Source organism: Gigantopelta aegis, chromosome 14, assembly GCF_016097555.1.
Source record: "Gigantopelta aegis isolate Gae_Host chromosome 14, Gae_host_genome, whole genome shotgun sequence".
In the NCBI taxonomy this organism is placed as follows: Eukaryota; Metazoa; Mollusca; class Gastropoda; order Neomphalida; family Peltospiridae; genus Gigantopelta; species Gigantopelta aegis.
This window is the reverse complement of record NC_054712.1, coordinates 12,749,850-12,773,470: the sequence shown is the minus strand read 5'-3', so window position 1 is coordinate 12,773,470 and position 23,621 is coordinate 12,749,850. Positions and strand designations below refer to the sequence as shown.

At 36.5% G+C, this 23,621-nt stretch overlaps 1 protein-coding gene across 1 annotated transcript in view; it reads left to right on the top strand.

Moving 5' to 3' along the window:
* LOC121389556 (ran-binding protein 9-like) overlaps positions 1-17,305 on the top strand; it is a 32,074-nt gene extending 14,769 nt beyond the window's left edge. Inside the window, exons 3-12 of the mRNA XM_041521227.1 lie at positions 2,607-2,659; positions 3,463-3,630; positions 3,921-3,943; positions 6,263-6,364; positions 8,077-8,159; positions 9,383-9,495; positions 11,889-12,464; positions 13,469-13,620; positions 14,949-15,060; positions 16,716-17,305. Of these exons, the coding sequence (XP_041377161.1) occupies positions 2,607-2,659; positions 3,463-3,630; positions 3,921-3,943; positions 6,263-6,364; positions 8,077-8,159; positions 9,383-9,495; positions 11,889-12,464; positions 13,469-13,620; positions 14,949-15,060; positions 16,716-16,846 (1,513 nt within the window). The 3' untranslated portion in view covers positions 16,847-17,305. The remainder of the gene's footprint in view (positions 1-2,606; positions 2,660-3,462; positions 3,631-3,920; positions 3,944-6,262; positions 6,365-8,076; positions 8,160-9,382; positions 9,496-11,888; positions 12,465-13,468; positions 13,621-14,948; positions 15,061-16,715) is intronic.
* Positions 17,306-23,621: the final 6,316 nt, after the last annotated feature.

The following is a 23,621-nucleotide window of genomic DNA, read 5'->3' as shown; positions in this document are numbered from 1 at the left end:
GTTTTATATGTACTTGCCAAGACAGGACAGCACACACCATGGTCTTTGATATACCAGTTGTGGGATACTGGTAGGGACAGGGAAAACTCAATCAGATAATGATTTGATCCTACAAGCCAAAGCACTTAATATAGTGGTCAAGTTGTCAGCTAGTACCAAAAATGTCATGTATAATGTAGGTACTAGATTCACATCCCAGTACTGGCTCTAACAGAAGAAGAAGTTTGTTTTGTTTAACAACACCACTAGAGCACATTGATTTATTAATCGCCGGCTATTGGATATTAAACATTTGGTGAATTTTGACATTTAGTTAGAGAGGAAACTTGGTACATTTTTCAATAGTAGCAAGGGATCTTTTATATGTGCCATCTCATAGACCGGATAGCACATACCACAGCCTTTGATGTACCAGTTGTGGTGCACTGGCTGGAGAAAGAAATAGCCCAATGGGCCTACTGATGGTGATCGATCCCAGACAGATCGTGCATCGAGTAAATGCTTTACCACTGGGCTATGCCCCACCCCCTGGCTCTAACAGAGTGAGTTTTAACAAGTACATGGGGATGTATAAGCTCTGACTTCTGTGTCAATAACAACGAACAGTTAAACCCCTTGTCTGGTGTATGTGTGTGTGTGTGTGTGTGTGTGTGTGTGTGTGTTTGTGTGTGTGTGTGGAGACAGCACTGATAGATACGGTGTGCTGGGTTTTATCACCTGTGTTTCTAGACTCCCCGATAACTGGCACCATTAACCACCATTCCCTGTTAAATATGAAACTTTGCTATACATGTATTTTAAAATGTGCTGTTCATGTGTCTTTAAACAAATATTGCTTTTTTAGTTTTATCATTACACCTACGGTACTTGTATTTGCACCTGGGGGTGGGGGCAAAATTTAGCTCAGTCGATTGAGTGCTCATCTGAGGTGCTTGCATCACAGGATCAAATCACCTCAGTGGTATCCATTCAACTGATTGGGGTTTTTTTCTAGTTGTAACCAGTGCACCACAACTGGTCAAAGGCCATGGTATGTGCTTTTCTGTCTGTTGGAAAGTGCCACATTAGAAAACATGTATCGGTTTCCACTGATTACCAAATGTTTGACATCCAATAGCCAATGATTAATTAATCAATGTGCTCCAATGTTGTCGTTAAACAAAACAAACTTTTGCACCCCACCCCATGACCCCCAAAACAACAAATATAAAAATGCACAATGATGATATATAATGTGTGTTTTTTTAATCTGAAATAAACTTAAACTTTGTGTGTGGAGGGGAAGGGGAATGTCACATTGAGGCATTAACACAGCTCTGTCCTTAAGTAGTCTTTTCAGTGTCAAACAAAGGTCAATGACTTGGAAAGGTAAACAAAGGAAACTAACCAAGCGTATACCTGCTTTAGACATTAATACCTGTTTAAAAAACCAAACAAAGAACATTGTTACAAGTGTTTTTATTAGACATTGTTTATGTCACTTGATTTTAGAATGTATGCATAAGACTTAATTACAAGACTTTATAAATATAGAAACACAAAAATACATGTACACAATCTCATACAGTGTCATAAACGTGTATGCAAAGTTCATGTTCGTGTATATATATACGTATGGGGGTCATATATGTACATGATCCATGACAACTCCAGATAACATGTTATGATTCACGATGCAAGTTTCAGAGATTGATGCACAGTGCTAAAATGTTAAATGCTACATGTGGTTTTCAATAAATTATAACTCATTAAGTAAGTTTTTTAAATCAAAATATTCCCACAACTTAAGGTAACACTCTCACATTTAACTGGGAAAAGGATGTTGAAGAAAATTCTTGGGTGGTAGAATGGATTTCTGCAAAATGCTTTCTCAATTTCTGGTAGTTTTGGAGATACTTGTATGCCATGGCTAGTTGCAAAAATGGTGCTCTCTTGAAAATTTTATTCTTTACTTCTTTTTTTGTCATGTTTGGAACATCACAATGTGACATCTTGTCACTGACTATAGATACATATCATGATGTTTACTTGTAATGATGTATATCAAATTAAAATTTCCAAGTACAATGCGTCCCTTTGTTGTTCATGTATCACCAGCTCGGTATTTGAATTTTTGTATTGAAATCCAAACTGGTTGATAAAATATTCATTTGCTAATGATACCCTATACTTTCCCCTTCTTTGCTATCTGAACTGTTGATGTCTAGATATAGATATAAAATTTGCCAATTGATGTAAAATGTTTGGGTTTTTTAATCAGGTCAGGTCAGGTCATATGGCTTAACATGCACATTCAGAACAAACTGTTGTAGCGCATGCCTGTCATGGACGCAGGTGTTGGCCCATGCCAGCTACTCCATCTAGAACAGGACCGCCCGTGCTGGTAAGTGCAAGAGATCACCAGCAGTCCGACCAGGGCCAGTTGCGGGTGGGGAGCTTTTTTTTATCATCATGAATCCACTTCAGTGTTTCTGCCAGAAAGAAAGATTTGGGTATACTACCATACCCGCTTTACCCTCTGGCAGAAACCCTGACCTCATATTCCGTGATGAAACTGAATAGTGATGCGAACCATAGATTAATGTAGTGTATCCTTCTCTTTTCAGATTTATGGGTATAGGATTATCTGCTCAAGGTGTTAATATGAACAGTCTTCCAGGTGTGTATGTATACAAAATCTACAAGGTGTACAAAATGATATATTATTTATATATTATACGAGACCTTCTTTGGAAATGGTAGCTTTTTTTACACACACACACACACACCACCCCCCACCCCGACATTTGACAGTTGAATACACAATTAATTAGACAGTAATTTTGTCTCAATTCAATATCCTTGAATAGACCGCACACAAAACATATACCCTGGTAAGAACTGGATTTCCCAAACACTAATTAATGTAAATAAAAAAATAGATCTTACAACTGATGTATATATACATACTTACATTTTTATGATGCATCTGGGCAGGTTTTGACTGAATAGTCAGGATTCCATATGTAACCAGTGGGGTCCACCCAAAGTTACATATGGGACTAGTAGGAATTTATTTTGCTACATGGTTCAATACATTGAATGCATATTATTAATATATGAGCTGGCGTTCTTGTCGAGATAATAGCCACAGAAATAAAAATATTTGATAAACACATTTGTATATACATGTACCAATGCAGAAATATATATAGGTCTATACTGATGTCACTCTTCAAAGAACTTCGTGACATCATGTAAATGTTATATTTATTGTATCAAATGGTCATTTCTAAATATACCAGAATGAACATTACGTAGTTAATGAAAATTGCCATCCTTGAGAAAGGCAGCGGGAAACTGCTGAAACGTTGTGAGAATTTTGTAACATATTTGATGAGATAAACATTTTAATTAGCTTTGTTAAGTGAAGATTTTATTTCTTTTTTATATGTGCATTGTGTTAAAATTTTATCTTTACAGGATGGCAAAAGCATTCATATGGTTACCATGGAGATGATGGGAACTCATTCTGCTCATCCGGCACAGGCCAATTTTATGGGCCGACGTTTACTACGGGCGATGTGATTGGCTGTTGTGTCAATCTTATTGACAGTACCTGCTTCTATACTAAGAATGGGGTAAATCTAGGTATGTGTTAATCAAGATTACTAAGTTGACAAACTTATTTATGATTTTGCTCCAAACGGACTTCCCTGAATTCTAAAATTCTACGGCTTTGAGCCAGTCAGACTTGAAAATCAACATATGACGTATGCAGGTCAGTTAATTGTCGGTAATAGTCATAGGGATGTGATTTCCTATCTTCTTTTTTTTAATGCATTAACTGTTTTCAATAAGCAATATGAATTTGATCTGAAATTAATATTTGCTCATTTTTATAAACATGTGTTCCTAATCATTTCAACTTTCTCTTACAGGTGTTGCATTCACAGATCTACCGGTAAGTGGTCTATTCTGATTATTTAGTTCTGATTCAGTCTGAAACTCGGCTGAGTGTAACATTACTTGAAACTCTCTAAACACGTGCAACCGATTTTGGTGGAGTTTTTGCCTCTCTTCAGTCTAGACAATAATATTACTGTGTGCTGAGGTGAAAAAAACAACTGACCAATGGAAACAGAAAATTAAAAATACATGGTATAAAAATTGTGGTTTTGTGTTAGTCATAAGCAAACTAGCTCTGCACTTAACTCATCTGTGATGTGAAATTATTAGGTAACAGCTGAGCAAATAATCTCAAGTAACCTGTTGCTAAGCTGACAATACTACAGTCCATCCCATCCTATTATAAAAATTATTTTTGTAAATAATTTCAGTTTGATTTGACATAAGAAAAAAAGTAAAAGTGATTTGGAAATAACAAAAAAAACCCCACAATTTTTTGTGTGCAATTAGAAAACAATCGGCAGAAAAATAAATAACTTGTAGTAAATTTCATAGTATGAAAAAAGCCGTTCCCTGTGTGAAGAACTGTAGGTGGCCAGCTTAAAGTTTTAACTGTCTTTTAAGGACATTGTCTTGCATATTGTAGAACTTAGAATGCTATATTTATGTTGATAACATTTGAGGTGGAGTGTAGCTAAGTGGTGCATGTACTTTGTTCACCTGAGGTGTTATGGGTCATAATATTCTTATTCATGGAAGTTGACATTCAATAGCCGATTATTAATAAATCAATGTCTCTAGTGGTGACGTTAAACAAAACAAATTTCTCTATATTCACGGAAGAGATGTAGCTCAGTGGTAAAGTGCTCACCAGGGTTTTCGCCAGGGGGTCGTACCGGCAGAAATGCAATTTCCTGGCATCTCGGAACACAATCCAGCAGCCAAAACAGTCGACAGAATTGATCTATACTGATGCACTAAACGTGAAAATCGTCACAAATTTGGACAAAATAAATATGTATTCCATCTTATAACTTATTTTGATAATTTATACGTTTAAAAATTTCCTCTTGTCGGCGTTGTTTATCATTTGACTGCGCATGTGCCAGCAGCCATAATATATAGCCGATGATTTCAGGTGGCAAAGAAGTAAATAATAATACACTGTCAACTATATTAACATAAAAGCAAAACGTCAACATATGCAGGTGTAATTATTGTCAAAAATCCAATTTCTTACTCAATTGCAAACCACATTGGTATTTTTTTTCAAAATAGCTGAATTAACAGCGTCCTACATTTGTATACAACCTAACGCTCATTGGTTGATTTACTTGAAACCAACTTTCATCCGCCTATTGGCTGTTCTTTCCGAGCCAAAAACATGCAAAACAGCTAGATAATTAACATTTGCTAATTAACATATTCTCTCTACCTAGTATTTTCTAAGAAAATGTTATGCTAAGAGCTAAAAATTACCTTTAAAAACCCACTGCTCTTCAGATTGATGGGTGGGATATCTCCCCCCCCCCCATCATGTGAAACCCTGCTCACCTGAGGTGCTTCATTAGGATCTGTAGACTCCCTTGGTGGATCCAATGTTTTCTTTCCCAGCTGGGTGAGATGTAGCCCAGTGGTGAAGCACTCGCTTGATGTGCTGTCAGTTTGGGATCGATCCCCATCGGTGGGCCCATTGGGTTATTTCTCGATCCAGCCAGTGAACCACGACTGGTACATCAAAGGTCATGGTATGTGCTATCCTGTCTATGGGATGGTGCATATAAAAGATCCCTTGCTACTAATTGAAAAGAGTAGCCCATGAAACGGCAACAGCGGGTTTCCTCCCTCAGTAGCTGCGTGGTCCTTAACCCTATGTTTGACGCCATATAAACGTAAATAAAATGTGTTGAGTGTGTCATTAAATAAAACATTTCCTTCCTTCTTTCCCAGGCAGTACTTCATGGCAGGTACATCAAAGCAAGGCTGTAGGTCTCACTCATTTGTGCACAATGGGGACTTTTGTCTTTTCTCAGTGCAGGAAGGTCGTTTTAGTTCAGTACTGTCATTAACGGCTGCTGGAAAGTTGCCAATATTCAGAAATGCATTTCAAGTTATTTTAATATAATATTCATAATAGTTCATTGGTTTTGAGGTGAAATATTTCGGGGTCAGCGTGTTTGTAGTTAATGTGTGTGATTATTTTAGGCATATAGATGTATTTTGGGCACACCGGTTATCGCCACGATTTTGATCAATCTAAATCCCTGATCAAAGGCCATTTCAGTCTATAATGTATTAGTGTACTCATTACCTAATAGTGTGCGATTAAACTTTGTGCTGAGGTGGTAGTAAACCATACATTCCTTCTTTTCAGGCCAAGCTGTATCCCACGATCGGCCTGCAGACTCCCGGGGAGGTTGTGGAGGCAAACTTTGGACAGAGTCCATTCATATTTGACATTGAAGATTACATGAAGGTCAGTATCACTCTGTCTCAGTCTACTAGGGTGTATACTACCAAATCAAATCCCATAGATGGCAATAGTAACATATGCCCGTAGACTTAATGTGTCACATTCAGTCATTAACCGATTGTGGGCCCAATATCAATAAATAAAAAATGTGGATGATTGGCCCTGTTCAGGACGGCCAAGGGCCACAACTCGGTTGATCCATTCAACTGATTGTTTTTTTCTCATTCCAGCCAGGGCACCACAATTGGTCAAAGCCTGTGGTATGTGTTTTCCTGTCTGGGGGAAAGTGCATATAAAAGATCCCTTGTTGCATTAGGAAAAATGTAGCGGGTTTCCTCTAATGACTATGTGTCAGAATTACTGAATGTTTGACATCCAATAGCTGATGATTAATTAATCAATGTGCTCCAGTGGTGTCGTTGAACATAACAAACAAACCTAAGGATCTTAAAATTATTTGTGTATGTACCTTGGACTCGAATCCTATTTGGAATATATACCTGTCAAATGCAGAAACCTGGTTAATCTAAATAAATAATAGTTTTTAACTTAACTTTAAACTTATGGCTTAAAGATTTTTTGTCATTTAGTTTTTAAAGTATTTGACATTTGGTTGACAATGTAAAAAAAAATCCGTTAAAAACTTTGTTATTAAATTTGGCTTTCAATGAAAATCATTTACAAACTATTTTCATGTTTTAATCCATTGGCCCTTCCAACCTCCCCCAACTGCCAACGCCCCCCCACACACACACACACTTTAATTAAACAGTAGGTTGTAATTAGAGTGACATATTGGGTGTTTATATGTTTTTCAGTTTTAAATTCTTTACATACCGTACTGCAATTTCTACATAAGTAAATACATACCTAAATACCCGTTATTAGTTTCATAGCACAAGAACTACTACATAAAATCAATACCTGACAGAAGTAACAACTGTTACTGTAACAATAGTTGCTGAATTATACAGGCCCACCTATACATGTAGGTATTGGATATTAAAATGCTCATGTACTGGTATTGTTTTATTTTGCATTATTACTGTAACAGTATTTTGTTTCTGTTCTTTACTTTATAATATTTATACATATTCTCTATAGGTGTTAATACCTAGCATTAGCAAGTCGTGTTTAACACATTGTGAATAATCTGGGAAAACGGGCATCATGGGATTACAATACCGTTAATCATTGTAACGTGTCGTGTTTTATATCATCTTTATTATAGACCTTAATTTAAAGAAACTGCATCTTTAAAAGTAAGGGCGGGGCATGTGGTAGACCTTTCGCTCGATGCACAGTCGGTCTAGGATCGATCCCCGTCGGTGGGCCCATTGAGCTATTTCTCATTCCAGCCAGTGCACCACGACTGACATATCAAGGCCGTGGTATATACTTCCCTGTCTGTGGGATGGTGCATATAAAAGATCCCTTGCTGCTAATCGAAAAGAGTAGCCCATGAAGTGGTGACAGCAGGTTTCCTCTCTCGATATCTGTGTGGTCCTTAACCATATGACGACGCCATATGACCATAAAATAAAATGTGTTGAGTGTGTCATTAAATAAAACATTTCCTTCCTTCCTTTAAAAGTAGTGGCATAACCTAGTAAGTCGAAAATAGTGTCTGACAACAACTTTCTAAGTTTTTACCGTAACATAGTAGAGATGCATTATAATTAACATTAAAATTCTTTTTATTTTTTCCATGTCAGGAGTGGCGTATGAAAACCAAGTTAACAGTGGAGAGATTTCCTGTCACCGACCGCAGAGGAGAATGGCAGACCGCCTTACAACAGTACCGATTTATACTTAATTTATATACGCAGCTCAACTCATTATAATGGGCACCTTGTATAACAAAACCTGTATATAAAGGACAGTTGAAATAAAGTAATAATACCTTGGTATTGAGGTGACGTAAACACAAAGTAGTAGGACCATTTGGGATGTTTTTATAGGAAGCTTCATAAAATATTTAGTGCCTGTATGTCGAAATTGGGTAGACCTATATTCATTTTAGGAAAAAGATCGTAAATTGTCCAAGGGAACGTCTAATTTTTACATTGAGATGGTAGTGTTGAGTATATATTTTCATGCATTTATTAAACTTACTAGATTTGTAAATTTCATATTATTCATGGTTTTAATGCCTAGAGAAATTTGAAGAATAATCAGTACTGATATTTAAAAAAAAAAAAAATGTTATATTTTTAACATAAGGATGGACTTCAGAATTGATAACTTTTGAGGCAGGAGGCACTGTAATTATTTTGTGCCTGATGGGTCCCAAGTTTATTGCTACTGTGATATGTTTTCAACTAACAGATCCTTTTATGGGTGAGAAATTAAGTATTAGGATGTAAAATGAAGCTTGAGTTATTACAAATGTTAATGGGACCAACAGTCCATTGTGTACACAAGCAAGAAAATACATGGATATTTAATGTGTAATTTAGTTGGTGGAAAGGATCTATTAGCAGTGTTTCTGCCAGAAAGAAATTTTTGAGTATGGCGCTATGGAATTAAATTCAACCATAGTCAACAGGGGGGTATGAGGAACCTTCCCCAGAAAAAAAAATGGGTTAAGTTTAGGGTTAGTGTTAAGAAAATCGTACAGTAATGTTAAGAGTAATTAATTTTCTCAAAAGCTTAACTTAAAACAAATAAAATGTGCCAAAAAAATTGGGTATGGTGCATACCCATTTTACCCTCTGGCAGAAACCCTCATTAGTCAGAATTCTGTTAAGCGGAATTATTTTACAGAGGCAGCAAATGCAGAAGAGTCCATTTACGACGGTAACCACATAACAGTACATTTCCATCTGCCTATGAGTGAACTTGTTCCATAACCATATATTTTCATCTTCCAATGAGTGAACTTGTTCCATAACCCTATATTTCCATCTTCCTATGATAGAACTTGTTCCATAACCGTATATTTTCATCTTCCAATGATAGAACTTGTTCCATAACCGTACATTGCCATCTTCCTATGAGTGAACTTGTTCCTTGTTTCAGGATCGTGTCCACCTATTTAGTCCACCATGGTTACTGCTCAACCGCTGAGGCGTTTGCCAGAGCAACCGGACAACCTATCACCGAAGAAATTACCTCAATTAAAAACCGACAGAGTGAGCACATAGTTTTTGATAAGCCTGTATAAGGAACTAATCGCTTAATCATTCTGTCATTGTCTGTTACACTTCTGTCTTTTTTTTTGTTTACCACCGCTTTCCCCATAGACAGGTTGGCATACGGTTGATGTCTGTCCCAGAAGAAAAGGGAGAAGTTTAATGTTCCCATGAACATTTATAAATTATGTTTCTTCATGTTCCACATTCATTCGGAAAGGTTCAGATTTTAAGATATTTTGTATCAAGTACTTACTACAACTTGTAATAAAATTTAAGCAAAACAAATACCGTATTTTCCCGTGTATTATGCGCACTTATTTTCCAGAAAATACAGGTTAAAAATGGGGGTGCGCACTATATATAGCAATAGAAAAAATATCTTTTAAAAATGTCCAGCGATCACCCATGAAAAATCGCAGATAGGTAGTTTACGGTACTTTACAGGTTATTGACAGTGTTCATTACAACGAAACGCCAGAACCCTCTTAAAAATCGTTTTTCACTTGTGATGGTTGTAATAAATGCAAAATAAATCTACAAAAGTATCCATACCTCGCCAAAAAGTGCACAAAAATGACAAAACTGGACCGTAAATATTTTTAATTTTCATGAGATTTTCGGCCATTTCCGGCAAACCGGAAATATACCACACTATTATAAATTTTGAAATCTCGCGCATTCACGTTGGCCACGAGAACGAAATGTAATATGTTGTATTTTTGTTTTCATATATTTATTAGTCATTTACAGTGTATGGGGTATATAACTTTGTTTTGATTTATGCACGTGTACTAGCGTTTGTTTAATGTGACATGTAGGTCTATGTACTCAAATACCTAACTTAAGTTTTGTTTCTTGGTTTCTTGAATATACCGCTTCTTTCTCTTTTCGTTAATTTTGGTGACGGGGAAAGCGGTACATCTTGCATTCACTGTCAATTTTGTGGTTTAAAAAAACGGTGCGCATTATATTGTGGTTCATGTTTTTTTTCTTGGAATAAATGTTCAAAGTGGGGGGTGCACATTATACACCGGTGCGCATAATACATGGGAAAATACGGTAAATAATGTCCATTCAAGCACGTTAGTAGTAACTAGCTGTAATTAATGTATCTTTATATTAAAATAAAAGTAATAATCATTTTGTATTTTTGGCATTACTGAAAATAATATAGGTGAGAACCAAACAGAGATACTGGTTAACTTCAAATAGCACGGCATCCATTAATGTACAGTCTTACACCAAAGTAAAACTAGAGTTGTAGAGACTGACAACGTGCTAAGTGAACTATGACACTAAAAACGTCGATGCTTTGATGTCAGTTGTGTGTTTTTGTTCTTGAAATTGGATTTTGTCCATATTATTACTAAATACAGCAACATTTCAAGACTTACAGCTACCTTTCAAGACTTACAGCAACCTTTCAAGACTGTCGGCAGGCAACTTGGTGACTTGAGCCCACTTTCAGAAAAAAAGCACTTTTGTTATCTATGTTAATGCCTGGGTATTGATCCTGCAACCTTTTGTACCTCAAGTATATATGCTGTACCACTGAGGTATATCTTGCCCCTGTTTGTGGGAAAGTACATATAAAATATAGTTTGCTGCTAGAAGTAGTCTGTGTGGTAGAAACAGGTTTCACGAGACCTATTGCTATAGTTTATAATGTAATCTTAATCAAATTTTTCTCTCTTGTCTCTTGTTCAACTTATAGCCATTAATAATTGAATATTTTTACTCTTCCATCGAAGAAATCTGCTTCTGCTACATAGGCTAACCGGTACTGTTAATGAAAAAACTAGCAAAATATCTTTGTGTGCTCTTTTTCCCATGGAGAGGATAATGCTTACCATGACCTTTGATGTATTAGGAATAAAACCCCAAGGTCATCCATATACGACCCATTGCACTTTAGGTAAGCATTCTACCACTGAACTACATCAGGCCTTCAATTTGTATTAGAGCTAAAACAAATTGCATGATTAACACAATTCACTAGACTATTTCCCGAGATTTACCATTACAGTTTAATTATGTTCAGTGTCTTTACAGTAAAGTGCATATAAAAGATACCCTAATGCTTTTTAGAAAAGGAGTAGCCTGTGTGGTGGCAGCCGATTTCATCTCTACAACCAGGTGTTGAAATAATCATATTATGTTAGACACCATCTATCTATACAGGGCTAGCTCTGTTACCAACTTCGCCAATTGCAAATTTTAGAAACAATTGGCGAAATTTTGTTTTAATTTGGCGAATAAATTTCATGTAATAATTTTTTAATGTTTAAATAAATGATTTGACGAAATTTTCTGGTCACCCAGAGCTAGCCCTGCTGTAATTGAAACTGTTTCTGATGTGTTGTTGAACAAACATTCCTTTCCTTTCCCAGGAATACAGAGGCTAGTGCTAGCCGGTAGAATTGGAGAAGCGATCGAGGCGACGCAGCAGCTGTACCCGGGCCTGCTGGAGAGGAGCCCCAACTTGTTGTTCACCCTCAAGTGTAGACAGTTTATCGAGATGGTCAACGGCACGGACAGTGAGGTGCGCGGTGCGGCAATACGCAGCCCAAAGTCCTGCCACAACGGCAATGGCAGCAACCGATCAAGTCCAAACATGAGCCCGGTGCACTTAGGGGGCTCCCAGTTGTTATATTCACAAAGGACTGGTTCCCGTGGCAACAGCCCGAGTCGAGCCAGCGCGAAGGGAAACACTTCACAGAACCAGAGTTCACCACAACAGAATTCGCACAGTCTGTCGGAGTTACGCAGACTAGAGGAGCAAATGAACTCGGCAAACTCGGAACACTTAATGATGAATGGCACGAGTTCACAAGTGATAGACAATGACGATGTAGAGATGTCTGATGGGAAGGGCGAGGGTGGGGGGATGATGTTGGTGAAAAACGGGAACTCTCAAAGTGTGTGCATGAACGGCAGTTTACACGAGTGTCACACAGAAGACATGGGTAAGTGTTTTAAATACACACACTAGCAAAGCTGAATATTTACTCTCTTTTTGTTTTTTAATTCTACAGTTGAATCTTGTTGGCTCGAACCACATCGGTGCTCGAAAAAGTGTTCGACCCATCGGGTAGCTTGACTTACCCATTAGGTAAACATTGTTTAAGTGTAACTCGGGATCTCATTTTTTGTTCGAGCATGGTGGTGTATTCGACCCTTCGGCATTCGACCCAACAAGATTCTTCTGTATATTTTGTTCTATCCGTAAATAAGCATCGAAATAATAAATATATCTGATAACCCATGTACATGTTATCACAAAATACAGACCTGGGGCCTAATTCACAAAGGTCTCTTGCGCTCTTTTAGACACCAAAGCATCTTTGCAAGTCTTTTAGCATTGCATTTAGTGAAGTAGGCGCCAGGTAACCTAAAACACATTAGCATATTTCCATTATTATTAACATTAAATCCCTTCACTATACACACTGATACTGTGGTGTTCATTCATGTCCCTGTTCTCACTGTACTGATACTGTACATGTGTATCTAAATAACACTTGGCTGATCAGACTTTTGCTAATGTAGTTTCAGTTTAATAAACTTTTGTGGAGAATGAAGTACATGTACCTTTCTCTGTATATTTTTACTTATTTCGATGCTTGCCTAAACTATGCCTGTCCTTGGTCTTGATGGAAAGCTCACAATGACCTCAAACTTTTCAAAATCTTTTTACAGCTTTTACATTTGAAACACAATTTGTGTCCAGATTTTTATCACCGTGGACGTTAAATTAAAGCTAATTTCGGAATTCCCAGTTTACCTTTATTTTGATTAGTACTGTATTCAAGCATTTCTTGCTTTTCCTGTTAGATGACAATGTATTTTTTTTATGCTATGTCCGATTGTGATTGTTTTATTAGACACACATTGCTTATCAGTTTCTGCTAATGTGGATTATACGTGTTATATCCTGTTACAGTTAAATATTTCTGCTTATTTACTGTAGAAGTAGACTCGCCTTCAAATCGTCGACAGTTATGTGGTGGTAGTCAGACTGCAGTAGAAAAAATGCTTCGTTACGGCAGGGAACTTCAAGCCACAAGCTTACAGCTAAGAAGAGAGTTTGGTAAAAATGAAGCCAACAAGAAAGCCCTACAGGTATTTATCGAGATGAACATCATTTTTGAGATGTAATTTGTACTAAACGTGGATGGGACATAGCCCAGTGGTAAAGCGCTCGCTCCATGCACAGTCGGTCTGGGATCGATCCCCGTTGGTGGGCCCATTGGGCTATTTCTCGTTCCAGCCAGTGCACCACGACTGGCATATCAAAAGCTGTGGTATGTACTACCCTGTCTGTGGGATGGTGCATATAAAAGAACCCTTGTTGCTAATCGAAAAGAGTAGCCCATGAAGTGGCGACAGTGGGTTTCCTCTCTCAATATCTGTGTGGTCCTTAACCATATGTCTGACGCCATATAACTGTAAATAAAATGTGTTGAGTGCGTTGTTAAATAAAACATTTCTTTCTTGTACTAACTGTAAACAGTGTCTTCCGTATACATGTATAGAACCACATACCACTTTTTCCATGTTGTTTATGAGTGAATACATAACTATGCATGGAAGATTTTGTAGTACACATAAGTTCAATAAAAGATTTGTTTTTATAGCATGGTCAGAATGGTCTTTTTTACTATAGTAAGGTTAAATAGGTATGTAATACAAGATTTTATTAACTAGGAACAAAAACTAAATAGAGTATTACCATATCACATTTAGTACATTCAGGTTCTAAATGTTTTAAGTTTTTAAATGGACTTTTCAGATCATTATGGTACTATATAATTAGTAAATTAGGACATTGTTATGATAATGAGTAAATTAGGACATTGTTACGAAATGTTAATATGTTAATGCTGTCTCAATTAGCATTTATAGCACCTTCAATATAGGTTTATTCACACAAAAATTAGCTGAAATTTCACTACATTTCAGAAGAAATGAGCACAATTCATATAGCTGCGAGTCGTTCAGTAATTACATAAAACAAAATCAGACAATTCTTTAACCTCTTCCCACTACACATATTATGCTTTTAACATGTATTTTAACTGCAGTCATATGACATCTATAATCACTTTCCCTTTTTGCGGCTAGCTCTTGTACTCGCCAAAATCGCCAATTGTGAATTTTTAAAACATTTGGCAAATTTTATTTTAATTTGCTGTAATATCCTGTAATAATTGATATTTCGTTTGAAAACAATTGTGTTTTAGCTATTTTTTTCTTTTAATGGTTAATTTTAGCGAAAATTATCTGCTTACGCAAAGCTAGCACTGTGTTGTAGGCCTGATGTAATTATTGAAGATTTCCAAAAAGAGTACAGTAGATTATCTAGTTGCAATTTACATTCCATCTTCCCCCTGTGATGAGAGTAAATGTTTATATTGTATTTGACATAAATGTTTCCACTTGTTTACCAGGATGCATTCAGTTTACTGGCGTACTCCGACCCGTGGTCAAGTCCGGTGGGTTACCAGCTACAGCCAGTTCAAAGAGAGTCAGTATGTGCAGCCTTAAATAGTGCCATTTTAGGTGAGTCGGGACGTGCATCAACTATAAAGTCATCTACAGTCAAACTTCGTTAACTCGAAGTTGAAGGGGACGACGAAATAGTTTGAGTTTCAGGGAGTTCGAGTGTTCGAAATTCGTACAGCAGACCTCAAAGTGAAACTGCATTGCAGTATTATCATTTCGTTGATATCGGATGTTAGCACCTTTCTTCTGTGTATATGATAAAACTAAGTAAATATTAACGGAAATGAGATAAATCCGATCAATTTGACGTACATCTATATGTACTTTTATTGTATTAATTGACAGTAAAGTAAAAAAAAAAAAAACGAAAACTGAAAGCACGTACTTACATATAACCGGAAGTAAGCGATAAATTAAAGTTGATATATTTTTCAAATGTCAAAACAAGGCGGAACGTAACGTTGTAATAAATTAAAATACTGAATGTCGATTAGCACTAAGTACGTTTGTTTATCAAATAAAAAATACAGAATATAAATAGCAAAATTATTGTAAATCACAAAAATCATTTTAAAAACCCTCACTAACATAGCGAGACATAACATAACAAATCAAAACGCTGTATGCCAAATAGCACTAGGTTATGTACTCTTTTTTTACATATAAAACATTCACAACAGTACAAAATAATTTATAGCTCTCAAATCACAAAGCACAAAGAGCAGAACTATCCGAAATTTTTTGTAATTAGAGATTGTTTGGCACACTTGCTTAAAAAGTCGTCTTTCATTACTGTGTCTGTAATCTTGCACAGATTAAGCAGCATTTCTTCCGAATGTTCACGGTTCTGCAAAGAAACAGCGTTAATTGTTATTACAACAGTTCTTTGAAGATTACAAGACTATCCGTACTTTGTGTAATGAGGCCCGCTGCCGTGTACAAACACCGACAACCCAATGCAGGCATGTAGGATCATTTCGTTCCGCATAGTCGGCGATCTATTATTCTGTAATTACCGTGTGTATCATCGATAGCCGAGACCAGTCGGGGCACTCACGCTTGGCTTGGGTGACAATTCATTTTTCTTTAAAGTATTACCGGTACAGTTAAAAGGCTCAGTCACTCCACAAACTTCGAGTTTTGGAAGTCCAATATCCCTTCTTTTTTTTTATGGTGGGACCACAAAATTACTTTGAGAGATAGAGTTTTTCGAATGTTCGAAGTTTGAGTGTTCGAAGTCTGTTATTACTAGTTTGTATAGCAGTTCGGCCGGGACCGCCGTTTCACTTCGAGAGATCGACGTTTACGAAAGATCGAAGTTTGAGTTATCGAAGGTCGACTGTAGTTGGTTTCTTAACAGAAAGTGAATTTCCTCTCTCCATATCTGTGTGGTCCTTAACCATATGTCTGACGCCATATAACCGTAGATAAAATGTGTTGAGTGCGTCGTTAAATAAAACATTTCTTTCTTTTTTTCAACTTTAGTATACATTTATCACTGGTTCATTTAAATTTTCAGTGGATTTTCTCTCTCCATATCTGTGTGGTCCTTAACCATATGTCTGACGCAATATAACCGTAGATAAAATGTGTTGAGTGTGTCGTTAAATAAAACATTTCTTTCTTTTTTTCAACTTTAGTATACATTTATAACTGGTTCATTTAAATTTTCAGACCTCTTTGTAATAATGTTGTTTTGTTCACTTTTTCAGAATCCAATGGTTTGCCTAAACAACCTCCACTGGAAGTTGCTATTGCTCATGCAACCCAGTGCATGAAGCTCATGTCAAAGGAATCCATTGGGACTTGTGCTTTCACCAGTGTTTCCGACTACCTGCACTGACAAAGAGACTCATTAGACATCTAGGCTAACTCAGACATATTGCTTCATGGAGACGGTCAAGACATCTGCATTGCAACACCTGCACGTAACAGAATCTAGAGTCAAAACACAGAAATTCAACATAGCGTCACCTGTATGTGACCAAATCTTAGGACAAAACAAAGAAATCTGCATAGCATCGCCTGTATGTGACAAAATCTAGAGACTAAATACAGAAATCTACATAGCATCACCTGTATGTGACAGAATCTAGAGACAATACACAGAAATCTACATAGTGTCACCTGTATGTGACAGAATCTAGAGACAATACACAGAAATCTACATAGCGTCACCTGTATGTGACAGAATCTAGAGACAATACACAGAAATCTACATAGCGTCACCTGTATGTGACAGAATCTAGAGACAAAACACAAAAATCTGCATAGCGTCACCTGTATGTGACAGAATCTAGAGACAATACACAGAAATCTATATAGCGTCACCTGTATGTGACAGAATCTAGAGACAATACACAGAAATCTACATAGCGTCACCTGTATGTGACAGAATCTAGAGACAATACACAGAAATCTACATAGCGTCACCTGTATGTGACAGAATCTAGAGACAATACACAAAAATCTACATAGCGTCACCTGTATGTGACAGAATCTAGAGACAAAACACAAAAATCTGCATAGCGTCACCTGTATGTGACAGAATCTAGAGTCAAAACACAATTATTCACATGTGATAAAATCTAGGGGAAATGAAAGAAATTGGCAAAACAACACCTGCACATAATACAATCTAGAGACAAAACACAGAAATCTGCATAGCAGCACCTGTATGTGACAAAATTTAGAGACCAGTACACAGAAATCTGCATAGCAGCACCTGTATGTGACAGAATTTAGAGAGCAATACACAGAAATCAGCATAAGACAAAATCTAGAGAAAAATGAAAGAAATCTGAAGAGCAACACCTGCACCTAATACAGTCTAGAGACAAAACCCATAAATATGCATAGGGACAACTGCATGTTACAGAATCTAGAGGAAACCTGCACATCTAGTACAGTCTAGAGACAAAACACAGAAATCGTCAGATTCGTACCCACTTTCAGTTTGGTCAGCTCGATCTAAAAATATGAAATGCACAAATACCTGCGTGCCAGTACTCAAAATTAGCAAAAATCTGATTTTAAGCTGTTATTCACATAATAATTTTTTTAGTTCAGTTGGCAATATATTTAAAGATTTTCCTCCTTATTTTGTATCTATTTGTAAATTAAGTCATTTATTATTGGTGGTACCCTACCATTATATAACACCTTTAATAATATGTCAATTAAAAAAGTTAGTTGAAGATTGTATGTTTGTTTATCCAATTTGGTGCTTCAATTGCCATTTTGTTACCATGGTAACCATGAAAAAAGGTAAATTAAAATAATTCTATGTTGGCCTCCTACGTTTCTGGTGTGCCATCCATAATGTTAAGTACAATATATAAATATGAAAACACATGCATACAAACACGAACATACAAGTGCAGTCACAAGTATATATAGATGCATACAGATTTACATATATACATACAAATGTATCTGATACATACACACATAAAATCAAATGCTAACACACCATACATACACATGTAAACCACACACACAAATATGTGGAAATGGAGGTAGATGGACACAGAACTACTTGAAGCATGGCAGCAACTAATCATAACCGTCTGATCTCAATAGCTGCTAGTTTTAGAAATAAGATTGAACTGCATTGTGTTTTATTGACGTAGAATCTAGTTACAGCACTCATAGTCCTCTCAGATGTGATCTCATTCACTTGTAGTTGCATCATTCAGGCGAGGTCTGTTGGTCTCATGAAATCTGATTGGTCAGTCAAGTTGAACTATAGGTATGTTAGTCTCATAAAATCTGATTGGTCATGTCAGCCTTATTGGTGAAATCTGATTGGTCAGCATTTAGGTCATGTCTGTCTTGTTGATGAAATCTGATTGGTCAGTCAAGTTGAAATACAGTTCTGTTAGTCTCTTAAAATCTGATTGGTCAGCATTTAGGTCATGTCTTGTTGGTGAAATCTGATTGGTCAGTCAAGTTGAACTATAGTTCTGTTGGTCTCATAAAATCTGATTGGTCAGCATTTAGGTCATGTCTGTCTTGTTGGTGAAATCTGATTGGTCAGTCAAGTTGAACTGCAGCTCTGACAATCTTAATGATAACAACTAGCAGGTTCTAGTATCACTGCTAAGTTAGCATCTTGTATCTTAGAATGACAGCAAAGAAAATCTTCGTTACTTAGGTTGAGGGATGGGGCAGAATGTAGCTCAATGGTAGAGCACTTGCCTGTGATGCAATTGGTCACAGGAACAAACGTACTTAATGAATTTGAGGTTTTCTACCATCCCAGCTAGTACTTCATGTCTGGTACCCACTGCCAAATAAAAACCTGTAATTTTGGAATCTTTGAGTTGGTATATGTTTCAGTGTTTTAGCCTTTGGAATCATGTTTGATGTTTCACATAATCTATTCCAAGTGCCACTTGTGTTTTGAACATTATATATATTTAGACTATGACCAAATCATATACCCACACGAGTTGTACTTGAGAGATTGAAACAGAATCGGGTTCTGGTTCATTTTCTGATGAGGGGGGTGACGTAGCCCAGTAATAAAGCGTTCACTTGATGTGTGGTTGGTCTGGGATCTACCCTCATCGGTGGGCCCATTGGGCTATTTCTTGTTCCAGCCAGTGCTCCACAACTGGTATATCAAAGGCTGTGGTATGTGCTATCCTGTCTGTGGGATGGTGCATATAAAAGATACCTTGCTGCTAATCGAAAAGAGTAGCCCATGAAGTGGCGACAGTGGGTTTCCTCTCAATATCTGTGTGGTCCATAACCATATGTCTGACGCCATATGACCGTAAATAAAATGTGTTGAATGCATCGTTAAATAAAACATTTCCTTCCTTCCTTTTCTGATGATACCATGTTATTCAGAACCTTTCTGGGTTTTTCTTCTTTTTTTTTCTCTCTTCTTTTCTGAGTTTTTTTTGTGTGTATGTTAAATGTGAGCAAAAAAGAGAAGTGTCAGTGAGGTCATATTTGTGAGTGATGTTATGATGTGTCTGCTGAAATTTTTATAAATTTTGGACCATGGCTTGTAAATAGGCTGACAGTTGTAGTACTTGTACATGTATAGTCAAATGGACAGTTTACCAATTTGCATTTTCTCTTGGATGCATTTGAAATAGGAAACTGATCAAGAAAATTACCATCGTGAGAAAACAAACCTGCACCTTTCATGTATATGCTTTGTAGAAGTGTGTCTGTGAAAAGCAAACATTTATGACAGAAGTCGTAAAAGTGTTGTAATAACTCATGACTAGTGACGAACAGTTAACAGGTTTCTAAATGACATATTTATTTTTTTGTTAATAAAATTTAATGTCTGAAATTTCTCTGATCTTTTGTACAGTCATACACTTGGAACTTAGTAATTCTCTCAATATATATATATATATATATATATATATATATATACAGGGTGTTTCATATTATCTGACCTTATGTTGTACAGTTTTATTTTCTACACACATCAGTCTGCAATAAATTGGAAAGCATAGCCTTATGGCAGAAATAATAAAGATTTATTTGATGTATAATACTTGGGCATTACCGTCATGACAGCCAATATGTTTGTTTCAGTGCCCATTCATAAAATATGTTCTACATGACGTCCATTTTGGGCAATTATGACGTTACGTCTGTATAAAGTTATTGATGACATTAGCGCACGTTTCTCTGTGAATGGCACGGATCTCCCTCTTGATTGCAACTTTCAGTTCATTGGTATTGGCAAGAGTAGGGCTATACATCCTATCTTTCAGATATCCCCACGAGAAAAAGTCATGGGGACGAGTGTGGTAGCCAGTCCTGGTCAGTCCTGAAAGAAATGAAGTTGCGCCCGAATGTTTGTGATAGCCATTCAGTCACATCACCGGCTGTGTGGGGGGTAGCCCCATCTTGTTGAAACCGTATATCATCAATGTTTATACCTTTCCTTCTCAATGCTGGAATTAATTTCCTCGCAGCTTTCACTTGTTCAACGGTTTCAGCATTTCTTAGATCTTGGGCGTCCAGGATTTTCGTGCCGCCTGTCTTCTACTGATCCCAAGTCTTCAAATCTTTTTACAATTCTCTGGATCTGTTTAGTGTTCAACTGCCCTAGGTCTGGATGATTCTTTTTCATCGTTTTAACCACTGTTTTTAATGATTTACTTTGGTAGTACAATTTAACAACTTCACAACACTGGTCTTTGGACAGTACCATTTTGAAAACAAACCAACACGAAGTGACGTCATTGATGACATCATGACTTCAGTTGATTTCCCACAATTTTATGTTGGTAAAACTTTCCATCTACTTCGTGATGGTGCATAAATAGGTTTAATATCTTAAAAATTGATAAAGCAAAAACAGTTTCTTATAAGGACCGATATTATGAAACACCCTATGTGTGTGTGTATATATATATAGATATATAGATACACACTCACACTAATGGAAGGAAATAATTTAATTTTAGCATAGTAATGTCTATATTTGAGTGTGAGTGCGAATAATGTTTACATGCTCAATTACCACTAGATTTCGAGCATGTCCGTCCCGGGGCCTGTCTCTTGAAACAAAGTGATAAATATAGAATATCAGGTGATTACGTTTTAATATCGTGGTTATTTGGCGAGGTTTAGATAACAGTGTAACAGGCAAGCTTCAGCGAGCTTGTTACACTGTTATTGAACCGAGCCAAATAACTACGATATCAAAACATAGTTACCTGATATTTTTTTTATCATGCAACCCCTTTCAAGTTATATTTTTGTAATATGTTTCAGTCAAAAATGGTATAGTGTTATGTAGAAACTACTACCGGAAGTCGGAGAATAGCAGGTGCCCGAAAACATCTTGGGAGTGGCATAGCCAGCCTAAACATGTGTTTCCAAACTTTAAATAAAAAAAATTGATTATATTTCAAAGTCTGTTGTGTCACAACATTACAATTTTTGTACCTTTTTCAGTGAAAAATAAAAAAGTTTATGTGTGATCTGAAGATCATCTACATCACTGGCTGCTAGTGACTGTGATGTCGGACGATGTTCCAATGTAAACATTCTTTGCAGGAAGCTACTTGCTTTTTTGTTTCAAAATGTTTAATTTAAAACACTGGCTAATTTCAAATGGTAGTGAATAATTGAGAATTGAAAAATAAGAGGTAATTTGATGTCATAGAAAGTGTAAATGTTATATTTATTCATGCAGTTCAACAATTATTGCTGTAAATGGATGCTTGAAAATTGAGGAAACATCCGTCATGCGCACAACTTATTTCCTAGTGACATGATAACACTGAATTATCAGGTAGGGGTTATCAGGTCAATAGGAAGCCTGGTTGCATGTTAATGTGGAATTTAATGTGAGTAGCTTCAGACTAACTGCAAATAACATGGTCAACTTCGGACACTACGTCTATGACATGTATTGGGGGTTTTGGTTGCAGTAACTATTCTTTGTTACTATTTGGGGGAGGGACGTAGCCTAGTTGTACATCACGACTGGTATATCAAAGATTGTGGTATGTACGATCCTGTCTGTAGGATGGTGCATATAAATGATCCCTTTGCTACAAATGGAAAAATGTAGCAGGTTTCCTCTCCAAGACTATGTCAAAATGACCAAATGTTTGACATCCAATAGCCGATGATTAAAAAATCAATGTGCTGTAGTGGTGTTGTTAAACAAGAACAAACTTCTGTAGCTATTTGCATGGTTCCCTTGTTCCTTTCCATCAGTATAATTTAGTTTGAATAATGTTACACAGCACTTTATCTCAGGTCACGAATTATGAGGATTTTTGTTTTTCTTGTTTTTCTTCTGCTTTTTTATGTGTGCATGGATTTGTTTGTGTAAAACAACCACATTATGTATTAAATTCCACTGCTAACTATGCAATTTTATACAATTTGGAACACCTTTTGTATTTGTATTCAATGATTTACAAAGGACGTTTTCTCCAGACCACCATTTCTGCAGCACATGCAAGCAGCGAAGTGTACCAGAGATGTTAATATTCAGCAGACCGGTCATCTTTGTGAAATATTTCATTTCTAAGGAACTTCATTACTTACGGAAAACGGAGAACATTATCTGGTTACACAAATCTGTTTTTAGGCTGGGGTGGGGTTGAAGTGGTCTAATGTGGAGAAATATTTGGAGTGTGCAAGTTGATACGTTTGTTTTCAGTAACCGTGAAAACATTCACAACCATAATACTGTGATGCCTCAGGTCAGAATATCCCTTTTGACTTGTGAAGTTAATTGTTTTTAACATACATGCTTTTAAGATACTTACAGTGAGTTACTTTGAGTCATGTGGACAACAGGAAATGACAGCATCTTAAAAAGCAGAAAAAGTACATAGAATTTGATTTCATGAAAAGCGTGACATTTTCAGGTTGTTGAGCATATTTTTTAAAATTATAGTTTTGCCGAAGTGTGTAACTATTAAAGTAATTTGTAATTACTATAATAGCAGTTTGGTCTGTGCAAGTAGTTTTCAGTTAATTGAACTGAATTTGTGATACCTGTTTTTTGATCATACCATACTCTGAATATTGGACTGTTACAACTGGACACAGTATGTACTACTATCCACACAGCTGTTTACATATTTCAATGTGCATCTCATCAGGCTTGAACT